The sequence below is a fragment of the Vidua chalybeata genome, chromosome 4, assembly GCF_026979565.1.
Source record: "Vidua chalybeata isolate OUT-0048 chromosome 4, bVidCha1 merged haplotype, whole genome shotgun sequence".
Lineage (NCBI taxonomy): Eukaryota > Metazoa > Chordata > Aves > Passeriformes > Viduidae > Vidua > Vidua chalybeata.
This window is the reverse complement of record NC_071533.1, coordinates 23,040,553-23,062,105: the sequence shown is the minus strand read 5'-3', so window position 1 is coordinate 23,062,105 and position 21,553 is coordinate 23,040,553. Positions and strand designations below refer to the sequence as shown.

Here is a 21,553-nt window from a genome sequence, read left to right as displayed (position 1 = left end):
ACCCATAACAGTAATTAGTCAGTACTTGCACTTGTTATTCTTGAGGGAGGCTGAAATCATGTTCACATCTGGGGCAGAGCATGTACTTCCACCAAGGCCAATACAACTTGTATCACTACTTGAGTTTAGTTCTATGAAATTCTTACCTCAGAATTCCTTCTAAACCTAAACAATGTCCCCTCATCAGTGCTTGTACTTTTGCTAAGCAGAAAACAAAGTGTTTTTATGGTTGCGAAACCAGAAAATGAACACAAATGGCATTATGAGCTAGTATGCTATTTAGATTTAAAAATATTCTGAGGTAGATAACACCTCTGACTCTATAAATCTTGTCTGTCAGAAAGCACTATGATTTCCCCATGGAAAAAAGACTGCTATCCTATGAATTCCCACTAAAATGGACTGTCTAGGAAGTAACTAGACTTATGGACACAGACACTGAACTTTTCTTAGACCACAGCTCTTTATCTTAGTGCACGTGGCATGAGGTGAGATTGGCAATGGGATACCTCATGGATCTACAGCCTTCACTGTGCTGCACTGCTATTTTTCTTCTCGAGTCACTCCTGCTTGCATTTCTTTTTCCCTGGAAAATGTCAAAGAATTCATAGATCAAAAAACAGGAGCTGACACAAAGACAGGTACTAGATCTAAGGAATGATTGATTTCAGGAATTGGGTTGAGGATTCTTTGCTTGGTGGGAAGTAAGAATTTCAGAGTCTGCAACTATACCTCTTTTAAGATATGAACTTCTCAAACTTGACACACTTCTTAATATTAGAGTTGGCCAGTCTTTAGTCAGAAGAAGTCCATTTATATCTGCATCTTAGAGATGGAAAATAGATTTAGTCATTCGGATGGGACTTTTTCTCAATATCAGAAGCAAATCAAAGCATTCCTGGTGTTATGAAGCACTCTGCTGCTAGAACCAGCTTTGTCATTGAAATACTGACCATTAGTACTCCTGTGCCTTGTCAGATGAATTATGAACTGATGGAATTTGAATAACTGTCTTGCCCTTCTGCAAGAAAAGGTAATATTGCTCCTGCTTAGTATTGCCTCAGGCTTTTGTGCCAAAACATCACAGTAGAATTCAGTGTTGACTGGTAACTAACAGTGAATTTAAAGTGCTGTCACAGTCATCTTGCTCAGCTTCCAGGCCTAGGTGGCCAGAGCATGTAAGGAGCAATCCACAAGAGATGGCACAAAGCCGAAGGGTGGGGATTTTTTAAATCCCTTTTTGTTTAGGACAGGAGGCAAAATGTGTTTGCAGAGGCTGCTGCAGGTGCAGAAGGCTCTGCTACAGCTGGCATTCTGAAAGGTCAATTACCTACACCAAAGCTGTTCTGCTGCCTTGCTATCTGCTTGCTTAATACACAAAGTGAATTAAAAAGAGCAGAGTTCTGTGTTCAATACCCTCTTCAAGTGAGCAATCTAACCATAAAAACCAGACATCCTTAAGCTGATCAGATGATGGGACAATGTGAAATGCTTTTGGCTCTAAAAGGACACTTGGTAATCATAATACTACGCTCAATTGAGAAAGCAAGTGAACTCATGTAAATATGATGCTATGAATGATGTAGGTTGCATTTCTTTTTGAGTTGTTGGGAATTAACGGATTGATAGTTAATCAATCTGTTATTGTTACTGAATTTATCATAATAAGTATTACTCTGCAATATTTTGCTCCTGCCTGCGAAGAATTAAAATGCTAAAGGGTGCCAACATGTGATGTTAGGAGCATGTTATGACAGTAATATTGTAAATGTTTGTACAGGTTGTCACCAATATCTGAAGCCACTTGTAAAAGCAGCACCTTTATATAATACATTATTACCATACTGTACTGTAAGTGGTGATGTGCCTTTATCCACTGGTACAGATCATATACATTACTAATTATTCACCCTTTTCAACCCTTTTCCCATGGATGGTCTTGCAAAGACAGTGTTAAAAATAGACACAGGGTAACACTTGTGATAAACTATACAGTCGTGGTCAAAGTGTATAGATGTGTCCCAACAACTCAAATTTCTCATTTATTTACCAAAAACATTGCTTATTTTCATGGATCCATTTCAGCAAATGCTTCTCATCGTCTACCAGATGTGATAGACAAACATTTCTCCTCACTCTCAAAAAGACTCATAACAAGTTCCCATAACTGATATGATGGGATCTTGAATCAAGACTGCCTTCCGTAGTTCTATCAGTATCATGTTTCTGAAGTGTGTTACCTTGCAATCCTGTAGAGATGGGAAATATATTTTATTATAAAGAAATCGTCCATCTATTGAATCAAAAGTTATACTTGCAGAATCACATAAACACAGAACCGATTAGGTTGGAAAAGACCTCCAAGACTGAATCCAACTTTCACCAATCTCAACCTTGTCAACCAGATAGTGGCACTAAGTGCCACATCCAGTCTTTAACTTAACACCTCCGGGGGCGGTGACTCTGCCACCTCCCTGGGCAGCCCATTCCTAAATTTAACAACCCTTTTTGTTTAGGAATTCCACCTAATGTCCAACCTAAACCTCCCAGCACAGCTTGAGGCCATTTCCTCTCATCCTGTCACACCTGGCACAACCTGCTTTCAGGGAGCTGTAGAGAGTGATAAGGTCACCCCTGAGGCTCCTCTTCTCCAGCCTCTCTCTTAAGAGCTGGACCAGGAAACTTTGAAGGCTTGATCCATTGAAATGAAGACATCCTTCAGTAAAGAAAACCTGTTAATTATGCTGTTAATGCCAGACCATGTGCACTCTGAATCCCGAACAGCATATGAATACAACTAAGCCCCATAACTTTATGGCTGCCAGATTCAATATAAACTCAGGGGATGTTAAAATATGAACCCTACCAATCATTGTAAAATGGTTCTTCATGCGTTCCTGCGCGTGTGGCGCATACGAGATCATGTGGGAGGCGATCTGACGGCGCCCATTGAGAGCAACCAGCACGGTGCTATTACAGTCTCGCTCCTCCTCATTACCGCAGCCAGCCTAGAACCGGTGCTGCCCTCCTGGCAGCTCTCCTGCTGCGGAGCGGTGTTCTCTGTGCCAGGCGGGACCAGTCCTCGCTGTCTCGGCACTCCCCGGCCTGTGTCAGGGCGGGCCGCCGGACGGGCGGCCGGGAGCCCCTCAGCCCGGCACGCCCGGCCCGGGCGGAGCCTCGGGGCCGCTCCCGCCCCGCCCCCAGCGCCGGCGGCCCTCGCGCGGCCGGATTGGCGGGCAGCGGTGCCAATCACGCCGCGGGGCGGGGCGCGCGCGGCTGCCCCTTGGCGCTGAGGGGGCGCGCGGCTCCGGCCTCTGCCCGGGCCGATCCTGCCCCGGCGGCGCCTTTCCCGGCGGCCGCCCCGCTCCGTGTCGCTCTCTCCTGCCTCCCGCCGCGAGCAGCCGGGGCCTCCCCCATGCGGGAGAAGAGGAGGAGGAGGAGGAGGTGGGAGCTGCTCGCCGGCCATCCCCGGCGCCCGGCAAGTCGGAGCCGACCCGCCGCCGTGCCGCTCCTGCCGCATCTCCCCGCGGCGCGGAGCCGGCCTTGAGCTCTGCCCGTCGCGCCGGCCCCGGACCCCTTCTCGTAGTCTTGCCCCCACCCCCCTTCTAGTCTTCCCAGTTCCCTCCTCCTAGTCTTCCTCCTTTTTATTTGTTGTGTTTGTTTTTTTTTTTTTTTTTAATTCTCCTCCTTCCCCCCCTCCCTCTCTGGTTCTCACCCTGGCTGCGAGCAAAGCGTCTTCATGAGCACAGAGGATGTCCGGAAAGCACTACAAAGGGCCTGAAGTCAGTTGTTGCATCAAATATTTCATCTTCGGCTTCAATGTCATTTTCTGGGTAAGTGGGGCCGGTTTCGTGTCTTCCTCAGCTTCCTCCTCCTCCCCGGCCGCCGCCGCTCCCGGCTGGGCACGGCCAGGAGCGGCAGGGACGTGTGACAGCCCGGCGTGAGGCCGCGGGGGATTTCAGATGGGGTGCGGGTGCGAGGCCAGGGGCGCCGCCGCCTCCGACCCGACCGCCCGGGTCAGCCCTTCCCCGGGCAAGCTGTGGTGCTGCATTCCTCCACCTCCCGAGGTTGCCGGTTCTCTTCCCTTCCGGCCCTCCTCATTGCTTTTGTTGTTAGTACGAAGGGGATTTCGTGCCTTCTTCCCACCTCCCCGTCTTTTCCTTTTTTCGTGTTCCCTCTTTCCTTCCCCCACCTCTGCTTTGTAGTGGGAGAGGACGGGAACAACCAGGCACTCAGGCCTGGAGAACGAATTGATCTGCATGTTTTCACCCTGCCATCCCTGTTCGATGCAAATAATAGAAAGAATCACAGTTCAGGTACTCTGTGCAGTGCTGTTTAATGGTTTCACAATGATGAAGTTGTGTATGGCACAGGTTTATTATGATTAGCTGTTAGCACATAGTAGTAGTAGCAATAATAGCATGGAGGAGGGGGGAAAGGGTATTTCCACCCATACCTAAAGTGCAAGCCTGTAGGAGGCCTGTTTGGGCATTTGTTTGGATTCCTGACTGTGCTGCTTGGTCTGCCTGCACAGTATCTTGTTGCACCATTGCCCACCGGCTGTGGAGTAGGCAGAACTGTACAGTGAAATGTAACCTGCCTCTAACAGTACTTCTAGCATCTTCTCAATGTGTTGGATTTGGAAGAGAAGCAGCTGTGTTTTTGGATGTTCGTGCCAAATTTAATAACTGCGGGGCTGGGGGTGCTGGGATGGGGTGAGCATTCTCACACATGTGTGAGTGGTGAGGTCTTCTCACTGCACAGAATGTTAAAGTCAGGTGAAGGCTTTTACATGTACAGTTCCCGTTTTACATGAGGTGTTCCTCAGAGCAATGAGAAACATGCCCAAACCCAGCTTGACAGAGTCACAGAATATTCTGAGTTGGAAAGACCACCAGGATCAGCAAGTCCAGCTCTGGATCAAACCCAGATAGTGTGCGTGTGTTTTTGAGGGCCTTTGGAAGCAAGCTGAATACATATCCACTATAGTGGCTTGTTTGGACTAGAAAGGACAACTGGGGGAAAATGCCCCAACACCACCTTGAAGGTTATAGATGAAGGTAGGGAAGAATAGAGGAGAGAAGCCTTTTGGGCAGTTCTGGGCTTCTCATTGTCCCCTTGAGGAGAACAGAGGTCAGTGGTTACATGGACAGCAGGTATCTATAGCTAATCTCAGGTTTGTGTTCTTGGAAAATAAACATATCTGAAGAAGATGTTTTGTAAAGATGGGAGTTCTGATGAAGTCCACTTTCATACTGTATTACTTTTCTTGAACAAGAAGTGCTGGAGTGAAGCTGACTGTGACTTTATGGCAGTCAGACCGACGACCCCTGCAGATGAATGGTAGGGAGCTTTGTAATATTTTTTACCCTACAGAGCTGATGTGATTGTACTCTTGGCTCAGATTTCAGTAGTTGAGTTTGCCATGGTTCTTTGCCCTTGTCTGTTTCTTTGTTTTGATTCTGCTGGGCATATGTTGCTGTGAACACAAATATTTTTCAGCAGGGAGCAAGTATTGTGAGGAACACTTGTGTGCTGTGTCCTTGGATTGAGAGAGGGAATAAATAGGACCATGTTAACTTGCTCTTTTAGACACTGTCAATGTCTCAGAAGCTCTATATCCTGTAATTTCCTTCATTTTATTCTCTGAAGGTGAATGTGTGGATGGTGCAAGTGAGGAAGTGGTTATGCTTCAGATTTTCTGTAACTAGTCTTCTTCTTACTCCTGTGTTCCTGAGATGGATGCAGTGTAGCTTCTGCATGATGGCAAGTGGGCCTGTGTTGTATACTGAATGGGCCAAAGGCTTTTATACTGCTGGAATGTTGATCTGAAAGCCTGAAAAAATATAATTGTGTATCACCTACTCTGCCAGTTGCTTGATGTGAGGCGCTTGCTTGCAGATTTCCTCTTTTGTAAAATGCTAATTGTCTCATTTGTGTTCCTGGCTAAATTTCTTGGAATTCATGAAGACCAAGCACTTTGAGAGTTTAGTAATTTCTTTATAATATTGTAATCTCTTTATGAGAAAGTCTGCATTTATTACCATGTCTCTCGTGATTTGGAGTGAAAACATAGGCAGATATTCTTGTTGAATACATGTTCATATTATTTTTACTGAAGTGACAGGAAACTCTTCAATGACTGGGCCAGAAGAGCTATAAATGAAAATTGCAAATTCAGTTGGTTGTTTACAGAAAGCGATAATCAAAAATAGCCACTAATGTAGTCATTGTAAATAGACTGAAATGATGAGAGGTCCTCATCTTAACCCCATGACACTTTCCAGGACCTTGCAAACAGGGAGCACACCTTGTTAGGCCTTCTATCTGAGTGTTATTATATAGTGGTTTTAACACAACCCTTTAAAATGTTAATGTAAACAAAGAAAATACCTCTATTCTGCATCATAAAAACAGTGGACTAAAAATAAAGAGAACTGAGTTGGAAGAGTAATGATTTTGACAAGAAAATTGTCAGTGCTTTGAATAGAGGAATATTATAGATCTGCTGAAATTATGCAGGGAATGATTGTATTTGCTACTTAAACTGAAGTTATTACAAAAAAATCTGAGTCTTTAAATACCACAGAATAGGGGCAAAATAAATGGCCAGACCTTTTTTGTCTTTTTCGTTTTGTGTTGGTCAGGTATTTCATGCCTTTAAAACCACATCAGAATTATGAGAATTATGAGGATAATGAATATGGAAAAATTGCACTCAAATGCTGTGTGTGTAGTTGTGACTAAAGGTATGCTTTTTAGGAGGTAGTTCTCAGGCTTGCACCAGCCCAGGTAATGTATTCTTGGCTAAATATGTGTTTCATACTGTTGGAGAAGACAATATTATCTGCTGAGTCTATGCATAATTAATGTTCTAGATATATTTGCAGGCTTAATTTGTCATGGCAGTTCAGTGTTAAAGTTGGTAAATACTCTGGAAATGTTTGTTCAGAGGTGCTTATTTCATGGGATTACTGTGCTGGTGAGGAAAAGGAAAGCTCATTGGACAGCCACCAAAGTAATATTTAGGGACAAAGAACTAATAGGCACAAATGCATCTAAATCTGAAGCTGGAAGTCAGTGTAGTGTTTCCCTTTGCCGTGCTGCCGGTTGTGCATTGGGGCACACATCTGTGCTTTGGCTCCACTGCTGTTCTGCCGGTGCTAAAGCACCACATGATCTGTGTGCCACCTTTCCCGGCTGGCAGCTGCTGCCATAGACACTGCTTTTTCATGAGCCTTTCTCCTCTTGTCTCGGTAAAGCATAAAGCTGTAATATGAGGTAACAGAGAACACTTTTCTGTACTCAAAGCAAGCAAATAAACAATGCCTCCTTCCCCCTTCGGCTTCCACATAGAATGATAGCAAATGTATGGTGCAAAAGGTCAAAGTTGGCCACCCTGCTTCACAAAAGGCAAGAACTAGTTCTCTCTCTTTCCCCCTTACTTTGGGAAGACAATTTTGGGCTGACTTTTAGTTCCAAGAGATGTTTTTAATTGTTTTCTGCTCTTTTTTATACTTGATGGACACCGTGGATGTATAGTATTGTTAAGGTCTAAACTTTCAATCCACACTTGATTCCACTGACCCTGGTCTAACTGGAAAGATGCATAAAAAGCACTGACACCTCAGAAACTTTTGCTTTAGCTGGTGATTCACTCTAAGTTATGAGCTATGCTGCAATTATGATACATCAGCATATTACGAATCATAACTTGTGTTTTAATTTGCTTGGCATCTGCTGTATTTGATGGCAACCATATGGGAATCTAGATAGTCTTCTGAATTACAGAAAGGTAGCAGAAAGAAAATAAGGTTATGTAAGTGTGTTACAAGAAAAATGTTGGGTAAGTGCACTGACCTTTAAAGGACAGCCAATAGATCGCTTATTAAATTTTGTATATTGTTGATAGTTTGTTTTTCAAAGGGGGAGAGGATAATTCTCTGATGTCAGCTGGTTTTCAGATATGCACAAGGAAGTTTTGATTTTATAATTTTTCCCTTGCCACAGTGTTTAAAAAAACTCCAAACAAATCAATGTGAAGCTTGTTCCGTGCAATTTTGAAATGCATTCTGTAGCATTTGATCTTCAAAAATTTGCAATGGGAGGATGTCCTTGCAGTGGAAGTGGAAGCATTCTGTTCATTTCCCTCCCTCCCCCTTTTATGATCAAATAAATGACTTTTTTATTTTACCTTTCTTCATAGCACAGATGAAGCATAGCTAAGCATTCCACCAGTGGTCTTGCTAGAAACAGAGCAATTCTTGTTTTGGGCAAGTACTCCACTGATTTGTAACAGTGAAAGGCGGGGGTGTATGTATTGATGAAATAGATGCATTATTGTGAGGTTGGCATTCTTAAATTCCTCAGTGTCTCTTTCAGCAGATGTAGCCTCAGTCTTTCAAATGCATATAAAAATTTAGTAACTGCTGGCTTTGGGGGACTTGCTTCAGATCTGTAGAGGTCATTCTTAGAATAAAAACTTTCCTTGCCTTGTGTTTCTTCACAACTTTGTGGTAGGCTATCATTGTTAATATAAAAAGAAATAGCTGAGGAACTTGGGAAAAACTATTCCTTTCTCTTAAATATTTGTTTTGCCAAAATTGGGTGTTTATAAATGTGCTACTGTTTTAAGTTATTTGATGTTTCTAGTTTCTAAAAGATGGAAGAAGTGTAAGAGAACTAGAACTAGAGACAACCCATTGTGATTAATTGTGTGACTTCTCGTTTGATGTCAATGTGCTTCAAGCAAATATTATTTGAACTATCATGTGCAGCTTATATACCTTCCTTCTGTGTTAAAGATGAATTTGGTAAATATATTTACCAGTCTTCCACCTTGATTGAATTGTCACATTACATTTTTTCTGGTGGCACATCTATCTCAAAGTCTGAAGAGTCAATTTTGAATTTTCAGTGTCTCAGTCAGAGAAGAGCTGATCCATGTGAATGGCACCCAGAGCGCAGGCAGCCCCAACAGAATACTTGTGCCACTGAAACATCTTATGGTTATTTGTGTGTATGAAAAGAAGTTAACCTAATCCCATTGCCCTTGTTGCATGTGGATAATATTTCCAAAATAAAGACAACAAATTCATGTTCTGCAACACTGAATTTGAAGGTGGATGTGATACCTTAATTCTAATAAGGCAGCCTTTGCACTGTGAACTTTTTGGTGTATGTATTAGGTATGTACATATTCAACTGCAGTGTAAGATGTAATAGGTGTGTAGGGAAGGCATGAGCTGTTCCAGGGAAGAAAGGCTTTCTTTTCCCAGAGGGGAACCCAGAAGACACGTTCTTGTAAACAAACAAAAAAACTACATACAAGGTGCAGTTGATGTAGGATAAATTTCAGATTGAAAATGTGGGAGAGAAATGGTTTTTTTGGAAGGGGTTGGTGGACTTCAGGTTTTTTGTTTGTTTGGGGCTTTTTTGGCTGTTGTTTTTGTGTGGAGAGTAGTAAGAAAAATGTAAGGAACTTCTCTATCCTCTGCAGTGGACAGGAGTTTGAAAGAATGTATGTAATCTGTTACTTAAGAATGCTTTCTAAAACCTTATTCTATAGATTACTATAATCCTGATGTACTTAGTAGTGAACTTTAATTTGTTCTTTATTCCTTAAAGTCTCTAAGATGCAAGTTAATGATTAGTAGAGGATGAGAAACTTGAGTTTACAGTTAGTGAAATATCATTTCCTTTTCTTTTGAGTCCCATTCCTACAAATAGACATTTTGAAGTCTGTGTTGAAAAAGAAATATAAACTGGTTTTGGCACCAGGGCTGCTACAAGTTATAAATTTGGAACAAGAAGCTGATGTGTTGTTAAGTGCTCAGGCTGATTACTTCAACAGTTCATACTCAATTAACCAAAAGCAGTAACCTGTGAAGATTTGCTATAGGCATGTAGAATATAATGTTTTGCTTTCAGTTAAAACTGGAGGTGAGAGAAAATATTTTTGACCCAAAAAAAAATCACTTGACCTAGTTCTACCAGTTAGGAAGTTCTGGTCTTAAACTATAGTTCTGTAAGGGAGCCTTGTTTTGCCCAAAATATGCAGCATGCTTCTCAAATGCGTGGCTGGTAGCCTGTCAACAGGACTGTAATTGTTTTATTGATGTAGACAGGAGAGCAAGGAGCTGAACAGCTTGTGAAGTAACCCAGCTCTGTTAGAGATGACCCAGAAGCCACTGTCAGCATTAGCCATAAAAGTATCTTCCAGTATGGTAGTATTTTAAACTTTTCCATATCTGACTTTTCCATTAGCCTGAATTTTATAGTGACATTGTACTCCTGTACAATTTGTCTGTTTCTCATTAAAAATTAGAAAATATTGTTACAATGCAGTAAAGAATTAAAACAAAAAAAGCTTATCCAATTTTTAATAAACTTATTGAATTGTATTTCATGACAATTTTACAGTGCAAAATTCAACAACACATTAGGCCTTAAATCAGTAAAGAATAATCTGTTTCTATTTCATTGAACTGTCACATGAATTTGGAACACATACTATTTTTTTTTTATTATGCTGCTGTTCCTGCCTCAAAATATTCTATCTTGTGATGTAGGGCTCCAAAGAACACTTGCTGGGTGAGACTCCTGAAAGGGTTTACAGTTTTTCGCACACTGACAAGACGTTGTCGAGAGGTCAAAACAATAAAAAACTTCACTGACGACTTCAGAGAAATCAGAGAACTTTGGAAAAAGTTTAGAGCAGCATTCACTCAAAACACTTCACAAAGCATTGATGTAGCCCATTCAACTTAGCACCTCCAAGCCTGTTTGATTTTAGGTTACTCAAAACTCTGAGAAGAGAGAAGAAGAAAGAGAGAAAGACAGAAGAGATATATAAAAGAGCAAGTATGGCTACTTCTCCTCCTTTCAGCAGTATTCAGCTGAGAGAAATTCCAAGAGGAGATAGGGTCAAGACCTGTGCTTGCCCCATGCTTCAGTTTAGTACCCTTTGGCTTTCCTGGGCCCTTCTCCCTGCTTGGACTTCAGGTCATCTGTCCCCTTTGGGGCTAGACTGGGCTCAGGGCTGGGGTGTGGAGCATGGCCTGTGGTGTGGCAGGGACTGGTGACCACTGTGTGGCTGGGATATGGGCCCAGAGGGGGATGTGTGTGTACAGAGCAGGGCATTTCCTCTCCAGAGCAAAGCCTGACTTATCTATTCTCCTACACATGCATCCAAAATACTTTGAGCCAGCAGTCATTCCAGACTCTCACATGTCGTTCTCTGTGAATACAGATTTTCCCTGATTTCAGCAGTATTTTGTGCAGGTGTAAGGGTTGGTGTGGGTGGATGTCACTGTTCGGTCAGTGCTCAATGTAGCTGCTTCTGTAACATACACAGAGATCTAGAGCAGTTCAGCCTTCTCTGTGTGCTGGCATTTAAAAATGTCACTAGCACATTGAGGCTTGCAGTCAGGGGTGCTTGATTTGGTATCAAACTCTGACTCAGTGTGATCTCATATAACCTCCAGATGGCCTGACTTGCGGATATGCTAAAAACAGTCAGATCCTACTTCTATAGCTTTATAAACTAAATGAGGCTGTAGCAGTATTTATTTTAATACACATCAGTCTCTACATCAGATTCTGCAGCCAGTGTTTCAGCTTTCCAGTCACTTTCCTCTGGACAACATTTAGAATAAGTATTTCATCACACACACAGGGTCTTATGAATGAACTGTCAATTTTCCACAGAACTGGGAAAAATCAATATGCCTCTTCAAGGCCTTGAAAATCCCTCTGCTCCTAGTGAAGACTTTGTTACATCAAATCATATTGAAAACCATTTCAAGAAATGTTCCTGATGTGTGGTCACAGAAGAGCTTTTTTCCTTTTGCAGCAAAGCAAGGAAATATTATGAAAAAACATTATGTACTTATTCTGTACCTGTTGCCTCCTGGTTTTCCCAACAGCAGAACTTCTTACAGGGAAAACAATCGAAGAATTATAGAAACTTCTGTTTAAATAGGTTCTATTTCTCCTCAATAAGCAAGTAACATTATTTCTAAAAGTGCTTAGTTCTTCTTTTGGTATTGAATTAAAAAAAATTAAAAGAAGACTAGATATCTTTAGATATGTACAATATTTTGGATTCTTAGAGCCTTCTGTTTTGCTCACTTCATCAATGTGATATTGATGAGTTATAACCTGAGTGTGTCTGCTGTCATTGCTCTAGTAGGCTACTCTCAGAGGGTACTAAGTATAAGTGGTGCTGGAAGGATGCTTGCAGTAACTCGGCCTGTGGGGTGTTTCCTAGTGTTGGTGGATTACGTTTAATGAGAGTCCAGCTTAATTTTTGTTGATTTAGGAGCTAATCTTACATGACATGGAATATTATTTTGTGTCAGGATTTTCTCTGTGTCAAGAGGGCAGGTTCTCTCAGTTGAGCTCTGGTGCCCCAAGCAAAGGTGCAGCAGCACTTTGTGTGGGATGTCACCCCAAGCAGATCCACCTGGTGCTTGTCATTTTGTCCAAGCCTGCACCACAGGTTCTCCCTGTTGGATACCTTTGCTTTGCTTACCCATGTAGGGCATATACTTGTGAGGCTGGGTTCTGTGTGCTTCCCTCTCACTGAACTGCATCTCTTCTGCTACATTCTATTTTCCAGTGTGCTGTGATTTAAAAATCTTGTGATTTAAAAAGCTTGAAAGGGAGCTCCCTCTTTGTGCTGTATTTAGTTCTTAAGTTTTATGTAGAGACACAGGAAAAAGTTCCCAGATAATGCATGGCAAGGGTTTTGTTGCTTTGTGTTGGGCTTCAATTAACTGTGTCACCTTGTGGAAGATGTCTCTGCAATACCATATGATTGGAGTGTTTCAGACTGGAGCATGGAATTTGGAAATGGTGACTTTTCAAAGCAGTGCGTCCTCCCGGGTAATGAGAAGGGTTGCCAAGTAACCCCGGGCACCTCTCAGCTTGGAGTATACTGGGGTGTTGTACTGTGCACAGAGCAAGAGTTTCAGATTTTTTAATTTTAATTTTTGCCATTTAAATATAAAACCAGAAACATTCCCTGTTCCATGTGGGTAAAAGATAGCATTTTGTAGAAATTGTCTTCCTGACTGTCAGTTCACGTGGGTGTATGTCTAAAGGAATATGTGTGAATTTAGTCAGTCCAACAATAATTAAATCTATAATTAAAATAATTTTAAAAAAAGAGGTAAGACTTGTAAAATTAAAATTCATATTTTTGAAGAAGTTATCCAATTAATTTCTAGATAAAAATTCTTCCATCTGGCTTGTGAAGACTATAAAAAATATAAATATAAAATATGTAGGATTGCAGTTAAAAAGTAACTAAGGTCCAGTTTTTAATGAATATTGCTTGATATCTCAACAATTCTCTTGTTTCTTTTTCGTTCTGTGGCCATTAAGAGGGGATGTGAACTGCTGCCTAACTCAATTTTTTTCATCTCTGAATGCCTAGGAGGATCTGTTTCTATTGCAAGGCCGCTTCCCACTTTGGTTGTAGGAACCTTTCAGGATTGGTTTTCATGTGGGGCCTTGCACATTCTGGTATCAAAATGAGAGCAGGAGGCAGCAGACAGCTGAGGCTGGCACAAGGCTGCAGAGCCAAATGTGTTAATGCAGCTTCAGTGGACCAACAGCAGGCAGTTACCAGATCTGGCTGAGAACTTTCTCATCTGGGTCAATTTCTATTGATTGGCTGTTTGGCTCCAACAATGAAGTGTGGGAAGCTGGTAGGACCGGCTCCTCCTTTCCCTGCATAGATCAACTTAAAGTGATTGTACAAGTGTGGCCTGTTTCAGCTCTAGGTAAAGTGGATTTGGAGTATGGAGTACACAGAGGTGTAAGACGTGGTGCTGGGGCAGTAGTTAGCTCACTCCAGTGAGCACTGTTATGCAAGTGCCACCCCTCTGGTGCACTTTGATCATCACTGTTTTTGGAACAGTTATTGCGGTTATCTGTTTACTCCTGCTTGCTCAGTGATGTTAGAAAAACAAAAAGTGATGATTGTCTTCCAAGGTTATTGTAATGTGAACTTAATTTGAACTTAAGTGGACAGCTGCATAATTTCCCTCTCTGGTTTCTTTTCCTTCTCATAAATGTTCCATTCCAAACACTTTCCTTCCCATAAATCTTCCCATTCCAAACACTGTGCCACTCCTTCTAATAGTGCTAAACCTTCGTTGGAGTGGCCTGCTAGATGGGGTGGCAAATTACCTCTCTGAGACAGTTTGTCGTGATTATCCATTCCCAAGTAGTGTCCTTTCTGGTGGCTTGTTACATACAAAAGGTTTGTATGCATTTAGTACATTTATTTTATATATGTATATATAACACTATGCATGCATATGTATATATATATATACACTCGTATAAATATATAATATGTACACAAAATAGCACAGTACTTAAAAAATTAATTCTGATTTGCTAGAGCAGAAGCTTATTAATTTATGTACCTAAAAGCAGGACTTGAAGGGGCTGGAAATCCATCTAACTGCTGTTGCATGCAGAGAAGGACTTTTGCTTCCTCTGACTGTATTCTACTGCTCAGCTCCTGCTGGGAGCTCTGGCGTGGTCACAAGCAGTGTTCCCACTTCAGCTCTGTGGGGCTGGGTGTGGTTTGAAAACATTGATTCCTTTTTGTAGTCTTTGTTTTGAAGATAGGCAAAAGCACTGCCTGGGTAGTCTAAAGGTTTGTGGTGATATTTGAATCAATGTTTTATTCTGCAGAAACTTTTTCTTGCAGATAAGTGTGTGTTTGACTCAGGAACATGAGACAGTTACATTTTTACACGGTTTATATCCTTGTTGGCTTCTGCTTTCCTACATTTTCCCTAAACCACTCTCATACCTGTGGGAGAGGAAGCAGCTCCTGAGCGGATGCAGCCAATAACTTTGCATATTAAAGAAAACCAGTCCAAATCCTGATGAGACTGACACTCAAGGGTTTGTGCCACTGTAGCAGAATGAATTGTGACTCCCATTTGGCCATTTTAGTTGCTTTGAATACTCTTCTCTGCCCCATAGATTCATGATCCTATCAGCTGTCCTGCAGTGGGGCTGACATCTGACAGAGGGAAAAGGACAGCTGTGGGCTGCAGCAGCTTTTGTCTTCAACGTCCCCATCCCAGAAACAGGGGTGTGTGTAGGATTTCCAGTGAACTCTCTGGTATTTCATACGTTGTTTTAGATGTCATGCCTTTTAAATGACAGTGATGAAGTACTCCACTTACTTGTGGTTTTCATGTCAATAGCAGCTCACTACTGCCTAGAGAAATTACCATGCCTCTTGTAAATATCCTGTTCTTGTTGGTTTTGCCCTCCTTTCAGTTTGTGCTCTACTCCAGCTTGCAGAAGCTGCTCTCTCTGTTCCATTCTCAGAGGAAGCCCTTTCTGTGTCTCTCTATGTATCTGTGTCTGTTCTTACACCTACAGTAGAAAGCTCACAGGAGCCTCTGCATAGTCACTGTCATGCTGTGAGAAAGGCAGTTTGTGGACTCTGTTACTGGAGTGCACATGACTGCAGGAAAGGGAGAAGAAGTAAAACCCCAACACTGGCTGGTTTTTGTATCATTTTATAAGGTACTTGTTCCTATTTGACAAGCACCTTTGTTCCATAAACACATGTGCCCTTTCCAGGGTAATGTGCAAGCATCTCCTTGTGAAACAGCAAGCCTCATGTTGGTGCAAGACCTCCCAAATAACACCTGTGGAAGATAATCCTTCTTTAGTTATTGTGTCAAACTGTAAGTCTGGTGAATATCAAAGCTGTGCACGCAGCTCTGGCTCTGATGTGAAGAATTTCACATTTTGCAACAATTCCTAAAAAATTGCTGCAGGACTGAGTCTTGTAGAATGGGTGAGGCTATTTTAGAGACTGGCATGATCATAGAGATTTGAGGGATGTGCTGTGTCTCCTGTTTGCACCACATGGAAGACCTGTTGCTGTTGAAGCACAGGATCTCAACGGTGTTTTGAGGCTGGAATTCAGGACTGAAATTGAAATAGGCTGGTGATTGTTGCTGCTGTATGAGTTAGAAACATACTGTAAAGTCCTAAATACTTATGCTTAGAGTTTGTGGGACTCCTTTTTTGTATCTTTGGTGATGTATCAGAACTCCAGTGAGTATTGCTGTTTAAATCTTTGTAGTGTACTAGGGTCAGATTTTCGGTTATGCTAAAAGGCTATCTTGTTCCTATCTGCCATTGTAACATGTCCTTAAAATGACTGCAGATGATATTTATGGAGCAGGGTAGAACACCTTTGGTGTAGCTGTGTTGTCAAAATTGTTCAAGTGAGCAGTATTAGCCTGCTAGCTTGAGGACTTTGAAGGACTTTATACGATGGAAAGATGGACTTTGCATTGTGGGATGTGATTGGACTTCTGTATAAATGATAGTGAGAAATCTATAATTTTTCCCAGAATAAGGAGGAATGGAATATACACATTTGTTCATAAAGCAGAAGGTGTTTAAGAATGTAAGCTTATAAAAGTGAGAGGGTAGTAATTTTTTGTCTGAAAAAAGACCTGTATTGTTTTTTTTTTTCCATCTTTCTTTCTGGGAGGATACTTTTCTGCAGTTATTGTTATCAAAGGGCCACTCTTGTAATTGTTTCACTTGGTTTTGTTAGTAGAATTTTAGTTCAAAAGCTTTCTACCTTGGAAAAAAACAAACACAAAGGCAAACCAAAGCAAACATCCATAAAGTTGTTTCAGAATTCACAGAAAACAAACTGTGGATCAATTATTCAGTGCCTTCCCTCTCCCTCATCCACTTCCTGATGTGTTATTAATTTTGCATGAGCCCCCTGCTTAGCCATTCATGCACTTAGAGTATAGAGCGCAAAGGCTTTCAGCACTGTAAATGACTGGGCACTTACTACGACCCTCTGCATAAGAGCAGATCCTGTTGACTTCAGTGGGAATCACTTGTTGGCAGCTGCATAATTGTTTTTCAAGCAATGTAGGTTTTTAACAAAAAAAGCAAACAAAAAAGGGAGGATGTGTGAGAAGGCCCAAAGAGGTTCCCCAGACAAAACACTGAAAAGTCATTCAAAGGAGCTGGAGCAATTACTTCAGTTGCCAAAGTAGTTAAGACCTGGCAAAAAGGTGATAGAGTGATCTAACCAAAAACTCTGGCAGAGAACAGTTGAGTGTACCAGGGAGTGTTCCTGCTCATTTGTGTTTCAGAGTAAGTGTCTTGTCTGGCCATCCATTACCTGATAACGTCCCTGCAGCAGCAGGAGCTCTATGAGACTCTAATCCTTGGGAGCAGTGAGAGGACTTCGCTGATGAAGGACACAGAGTTCATCCTCAGTGTGCAGTTGTGACTGTGTTCTCTCTAATTGCAGAGTAGTGGTGTGCTTGTATGAAATAGCTTTACATGTGCTGAAATATGTGCAGAAAAGAGTGTTTTCTGCAGGCCTTGCTACCAGTCTGGGCAGCAAGTTGGTCACTACTGTAATTTTTTATAAGCAGTGATTCCCAGCACTTCAATGAGTACCAAGTCCTGCTTTTGCCAGGCATGTACATAAGAACAGCAACTTAATAATACATCTGTGTTCGAGGGAGCTGCTAATGCCCAGCTCTAAAGCACCACTACTGATGTGCTCTACCAGTGGCCACATAAGAAATCTCCACATTTTATTAGTGGCATCTGAACTTTAACAACAGCTTAGGCTAAAGACAATAGCTTCTGTGTGAAATATATTCTATTATTGCTAATGCTGTCTTACCAAGTAAGCTAGTGTGTCGGAGAGAAGAATTTCTATAAACAAAGCATAAAAGGTTTGTATATAAATCATGCCTGAAAATCAATTTACAACTGAATGGGGATTTGAACATCTGGGTCTAGTTTTGTTTATGCTTTGGTGATTGATAGAGAAAAAGTAAAAACAGTCTAAGTGCAGAACTTGATGAATATTGCCTTTATTTCCTACTATTGGATTGTTTCAGCACTTTGTGGTAAAGCAGTATGAGTAGGTAGTTACAGTTTGTGCTAGTACCAATGGTTTCAGTACTGTTAAATGTAAACAACAAGAGCCAGCTTTCTTTTTGTCCTTGAGGAAGGCTTTAAAGAAATGTGAAACTGATTCTTACTGATGGTTTAGGGGAAAAAAATGGTCAAGGTTAACAATCCCTTGCTTTAGATTCATCTTACCACCAAGTGAGATGAAGAACTTTGAGCTATTGCACTGAATCCTTAGTCTGCTACATTGTCACATATCTTTATGTGAAACATTAACCTCCAGAGCCAAAAATTGCTCCAAGGGTTTGGAGGAGAGTGCTGAGCCTTGCCTTTTCACCAGATTCAGTGCAAGGGCGTTCCCTAGGGGAAAGAATCTTGCTGTTATTTTTCCCTGTGGTGTGTGAAGAAACAATATATCAATACATCTACAGTTCTTATTAAACAAGTTGAAGTGTTAATGATACAGAAATGAAAAAAGTTTCTTTAAAGATCTTGTAATGTGGATTTCTGTTACCTTTGTGTGGATTAACAGTTTACCTAGAACAGTTTTGTTTTTGTTTTAAAATATGTTTGGCTGTGTTTTCTATGGTGTAAAAGATGTGATAAAAGGACATATTTGAATAATCTTTCATTTCTGCCTGGATGCCATACAGTTCAAAGGTAGTTTGGAGTTTTGATGGTTTTGTCCCAGAGGGCAGTTGAAGACAGAGTCCTTGCCAGCTAACCCAATTTAAAGCCTGTGTAAGATACGGCTTCATGGACTGACCCGGGGGCTGGTGAAGAGTGATATGGGAAGTGAACAACTTCCCTCGGGGAGGATGTGACTGGGAGAACCATTTTGCTAATGAAACACCAGACTGGTTTACCTGCCTTGACTTAAAGCCATGTAGGGGGTATTATTTGTGAGTGATGTCAAACACCAATCCTGCAATTAGTATTTGGCATAATTAGTAATTTCTATGGACAGACCCAATCTGAAAAAAAGCACCTACTGTATACTGAGCAATGTCCCTTGGGAATATTTCATCTTAATTAGCTCAAGTCTGTGGACACATTGTCATTTCCATATTGTTTTCAAAATCTGATACCTTTGATCAACCCCAGGCTGAGTTAGGAAAGCCTAAGGTGTGAAAGGAACGTTGAAATCTGACCATTAATACTGGTCTGGTATGACCCAGTAGGAGTTTGTCTGGAATGGTATTTCTGCTGTACTTTGCTGAAGAGTAATAAAGGTGAGGTTTTTTCCTTCTCCCTTGAACTTTTGGGATGAATCTGTCTAGTGAAAATTTTTCTTTCTGGATTAACCTGAGATGATGCCAGCAGTTTGTACTTCATGGTCTGTAAAATGTTACACAATTTCAAAATGAATTCTCAGTGATCGCAATGGGAGTAGGGTGAGGTTTACGTGTTTGTTGTTTGTGCAGTGTTCCTAACAAATTATAATCATCAGTAAAATAACTGGAAGCAAAAGGAGTAAATCCTCCTAAGTTTCAAAGGTTATTATCGGAAGTAATTTTGTGAGATTATTAAAGGTAGCTCTGAAATTTTCAAGAAATTGTTACCTTAATGAAAATATATAATATAAATTATTGTTTTAAATCCAGACATTCACTATTAATCAGTTCCCTTAATATGGGTATTTTGTATTTAACATAAAAGGGAATGTTCTTGGATTTGGATAGGACTCAAGAATGAAAACTTGCACAGGGCTAGACAGAAAGTTGTTTTGAAGCTTTTATGGGTGATATGCTGTGAGGTGTTCTAGTCTTTTTTTCTGTGACGTCTAATATGCTTGGTTGAAGCATTTCTTCATATAGAAAATAAATAAAATAAGGTGGCACTGCCAAGGAGGACCTCAGCCTTCTAGATATGCAACTAAGAGGCCATACCTGTGATCATGCTGGACCAGGCAATAGGTCTGTTACAGGTAAATATCCTCAGAAAGTGGCCAGTGGTAGAGAGCTGGTGAGAAGTGTAAGAAACAAGGCAGGTACATAGTGATAAATTTTAGGGAATATGCTCTGAATCCCCAGCCTTTCAGATCCAGAAGTAGTATCTTTGTACTTGGTATCACTATATGATTTTTTTCTTTGTAAATTTATCTGGTTGATCATTGAATATCTAATTTTCTGAAGTGAGTGACATCCAGTTGTTAGCTGTACCTTTTTTCTGTTAGTATTGGCTTCCTTTGGGAGAGGTGGAGTTCCAACAGGCATCTAATAAAGCAATCTGCAGCTTGGAGTCAATTAACTTTCATGTTCATCTGCTTAACTTCTGTGAAACCACAATGAAAATCCTGCATCTAAAGAATGTGGCCTAAAACACCTTTTATCTGCTCCCTGCTGTACCATGCTTCTGGCTTTTCCACATAATACCATTAAGAAACAAATTTTGGTTGCCTTTCTTTTCAGTGGTTCAGATGGTTGAATTACAAATGTAGGAGGCGTGTAAAGTCAAGTGAGTGTACCAGTCCAAGGCAACTACAGCTGGATGTCACAGATGAAAAAGCTTGCTGCTGGGAAGAGGAGCTTTAAGTTTCCAGATGGTGACCTAGTTGGATCTCCACACAGCTCCTCCAGTTACAATGAAATAACCATTTTCAGCCCAGGCCATGTGTAACAGTAAGACATACAGTTGGCAGTTTTTTATGTTGGCAGTAAGATATATAGTTGCCAATTCTTGCAGTTCTGTCCTTTTTCATCCTCTTTCCTGTGCTTCACAAAAGGAAGAAACATGCAAGCCTAAACTCCCAGAATCCTTATTTAATTCTGCCATTGATTGCGGTGCATTCTTATTAAGTAACAAAATAATGTCCAAAAAATGAGAATTCTGTCATGGGCAGGTGAATCTGAGGGGTGTTCTCAGGTAGACACCAGACTATGCCTTCCTATGATTACTATTTTGAAGATTCCCATAATTGTCTGTAACATAAAAGGTCAAATGTAGCACTTACCTGTTATTTTGGAAGGAAAGGTATAAAGTTCCTTTCTTGTCTGGGCTCCGATAAAGCTCCTAAGCAAATGCGTGGGTTATGGGCTGTGCTGCCTAGGCTGTCTGTGAAGCAGAGATCAGTGTTGTGCTGAGAGTAGAACCACAAGGGGTTGCAAAAGGTAAATCAGTGGCCAGGCAGGAGAGTGAAGTCATTGGTGCTGTAGAAGTGTGACATCTGGAAGGCTGTGTTGTAGCCCAAGAAAATTTGTTAATCCAGGCAAGTTTATAAGAGTCATCTTATCTTATACTACAGCACTGGACATCTGATAAATGAAATGTCTTTTCTTGTTTATTTGCATAGTAGTCCTGGGAAGGAAGGTGTCGTGGATGACAACTAGTATTGACTGGCTGATGAAGAGAGAGGCAAGAGGGCAACATAAAACCCGATAGCATGGTCAGATCCTTTAAAGCTAGGATCAGACCATACAGAGACTGACTTCAGATTTAAGCTAGTTTACTAGGCTTGAGAATAAGAAAAACAAAATAGCTTACAGAGTTCTAAGACTTTGTTTTACTTAAAAATAATAAATGAGTGTTTCTGAATGCCTTTGTAAGTTCTTATTCCCAGGGCTCAGGTCCATGATCTGATTCCCTTAGGAACTGGATT

General features: G+C 41.2%; 1 protein-coding gene and 1 long non-coding RNA gene across 7 annotated transcripts in view; one reads left to right on the top strand and one right to left on the bottom strand.

The window, feature by feature from the left end:
- Positions 1-444: 444 nt before the first annotated feature.
- LOC128786906 (uncharacterized) lies at positions 445-3,176 on the bottom strand. The gene is made up of 3 exons (XR_008430505.1): positions 2,867-3,176; positions 733-825; positions 445-586 (listed from the first exon to the last, which is right to left on the bottom strand). It is a non-coding gene; the product is annotated as an uncharacterized LOC128786906 (long non-coding RNA).
- Positions 3,177-3,290: 114 nt separating this feature from the next.
- The window catches only part of TSPAN5 (tetraspanin 5), an 86,029-nt gene continuing 67,766 nt past the window's right edge, over positions 3,291-21,553 (top strand). For all 6 annotated transcript variants that reach the window (XR_008430504.1, XM_053940629.1, XM_053940630.1 and 3 more), the window contains exon 1: positions 3,291-3,833. Coding sequence is in view for 5 of the 6 variants with exons in the window: in XM_053940629.1 (XP_053796604.1) it covers positions 3,753-3,833 (81 nt within the window). In the remaining variant the exon portion in view is untranslated. The remainder of the gene's footprint in view (positions 3,834-21,553) is intronic.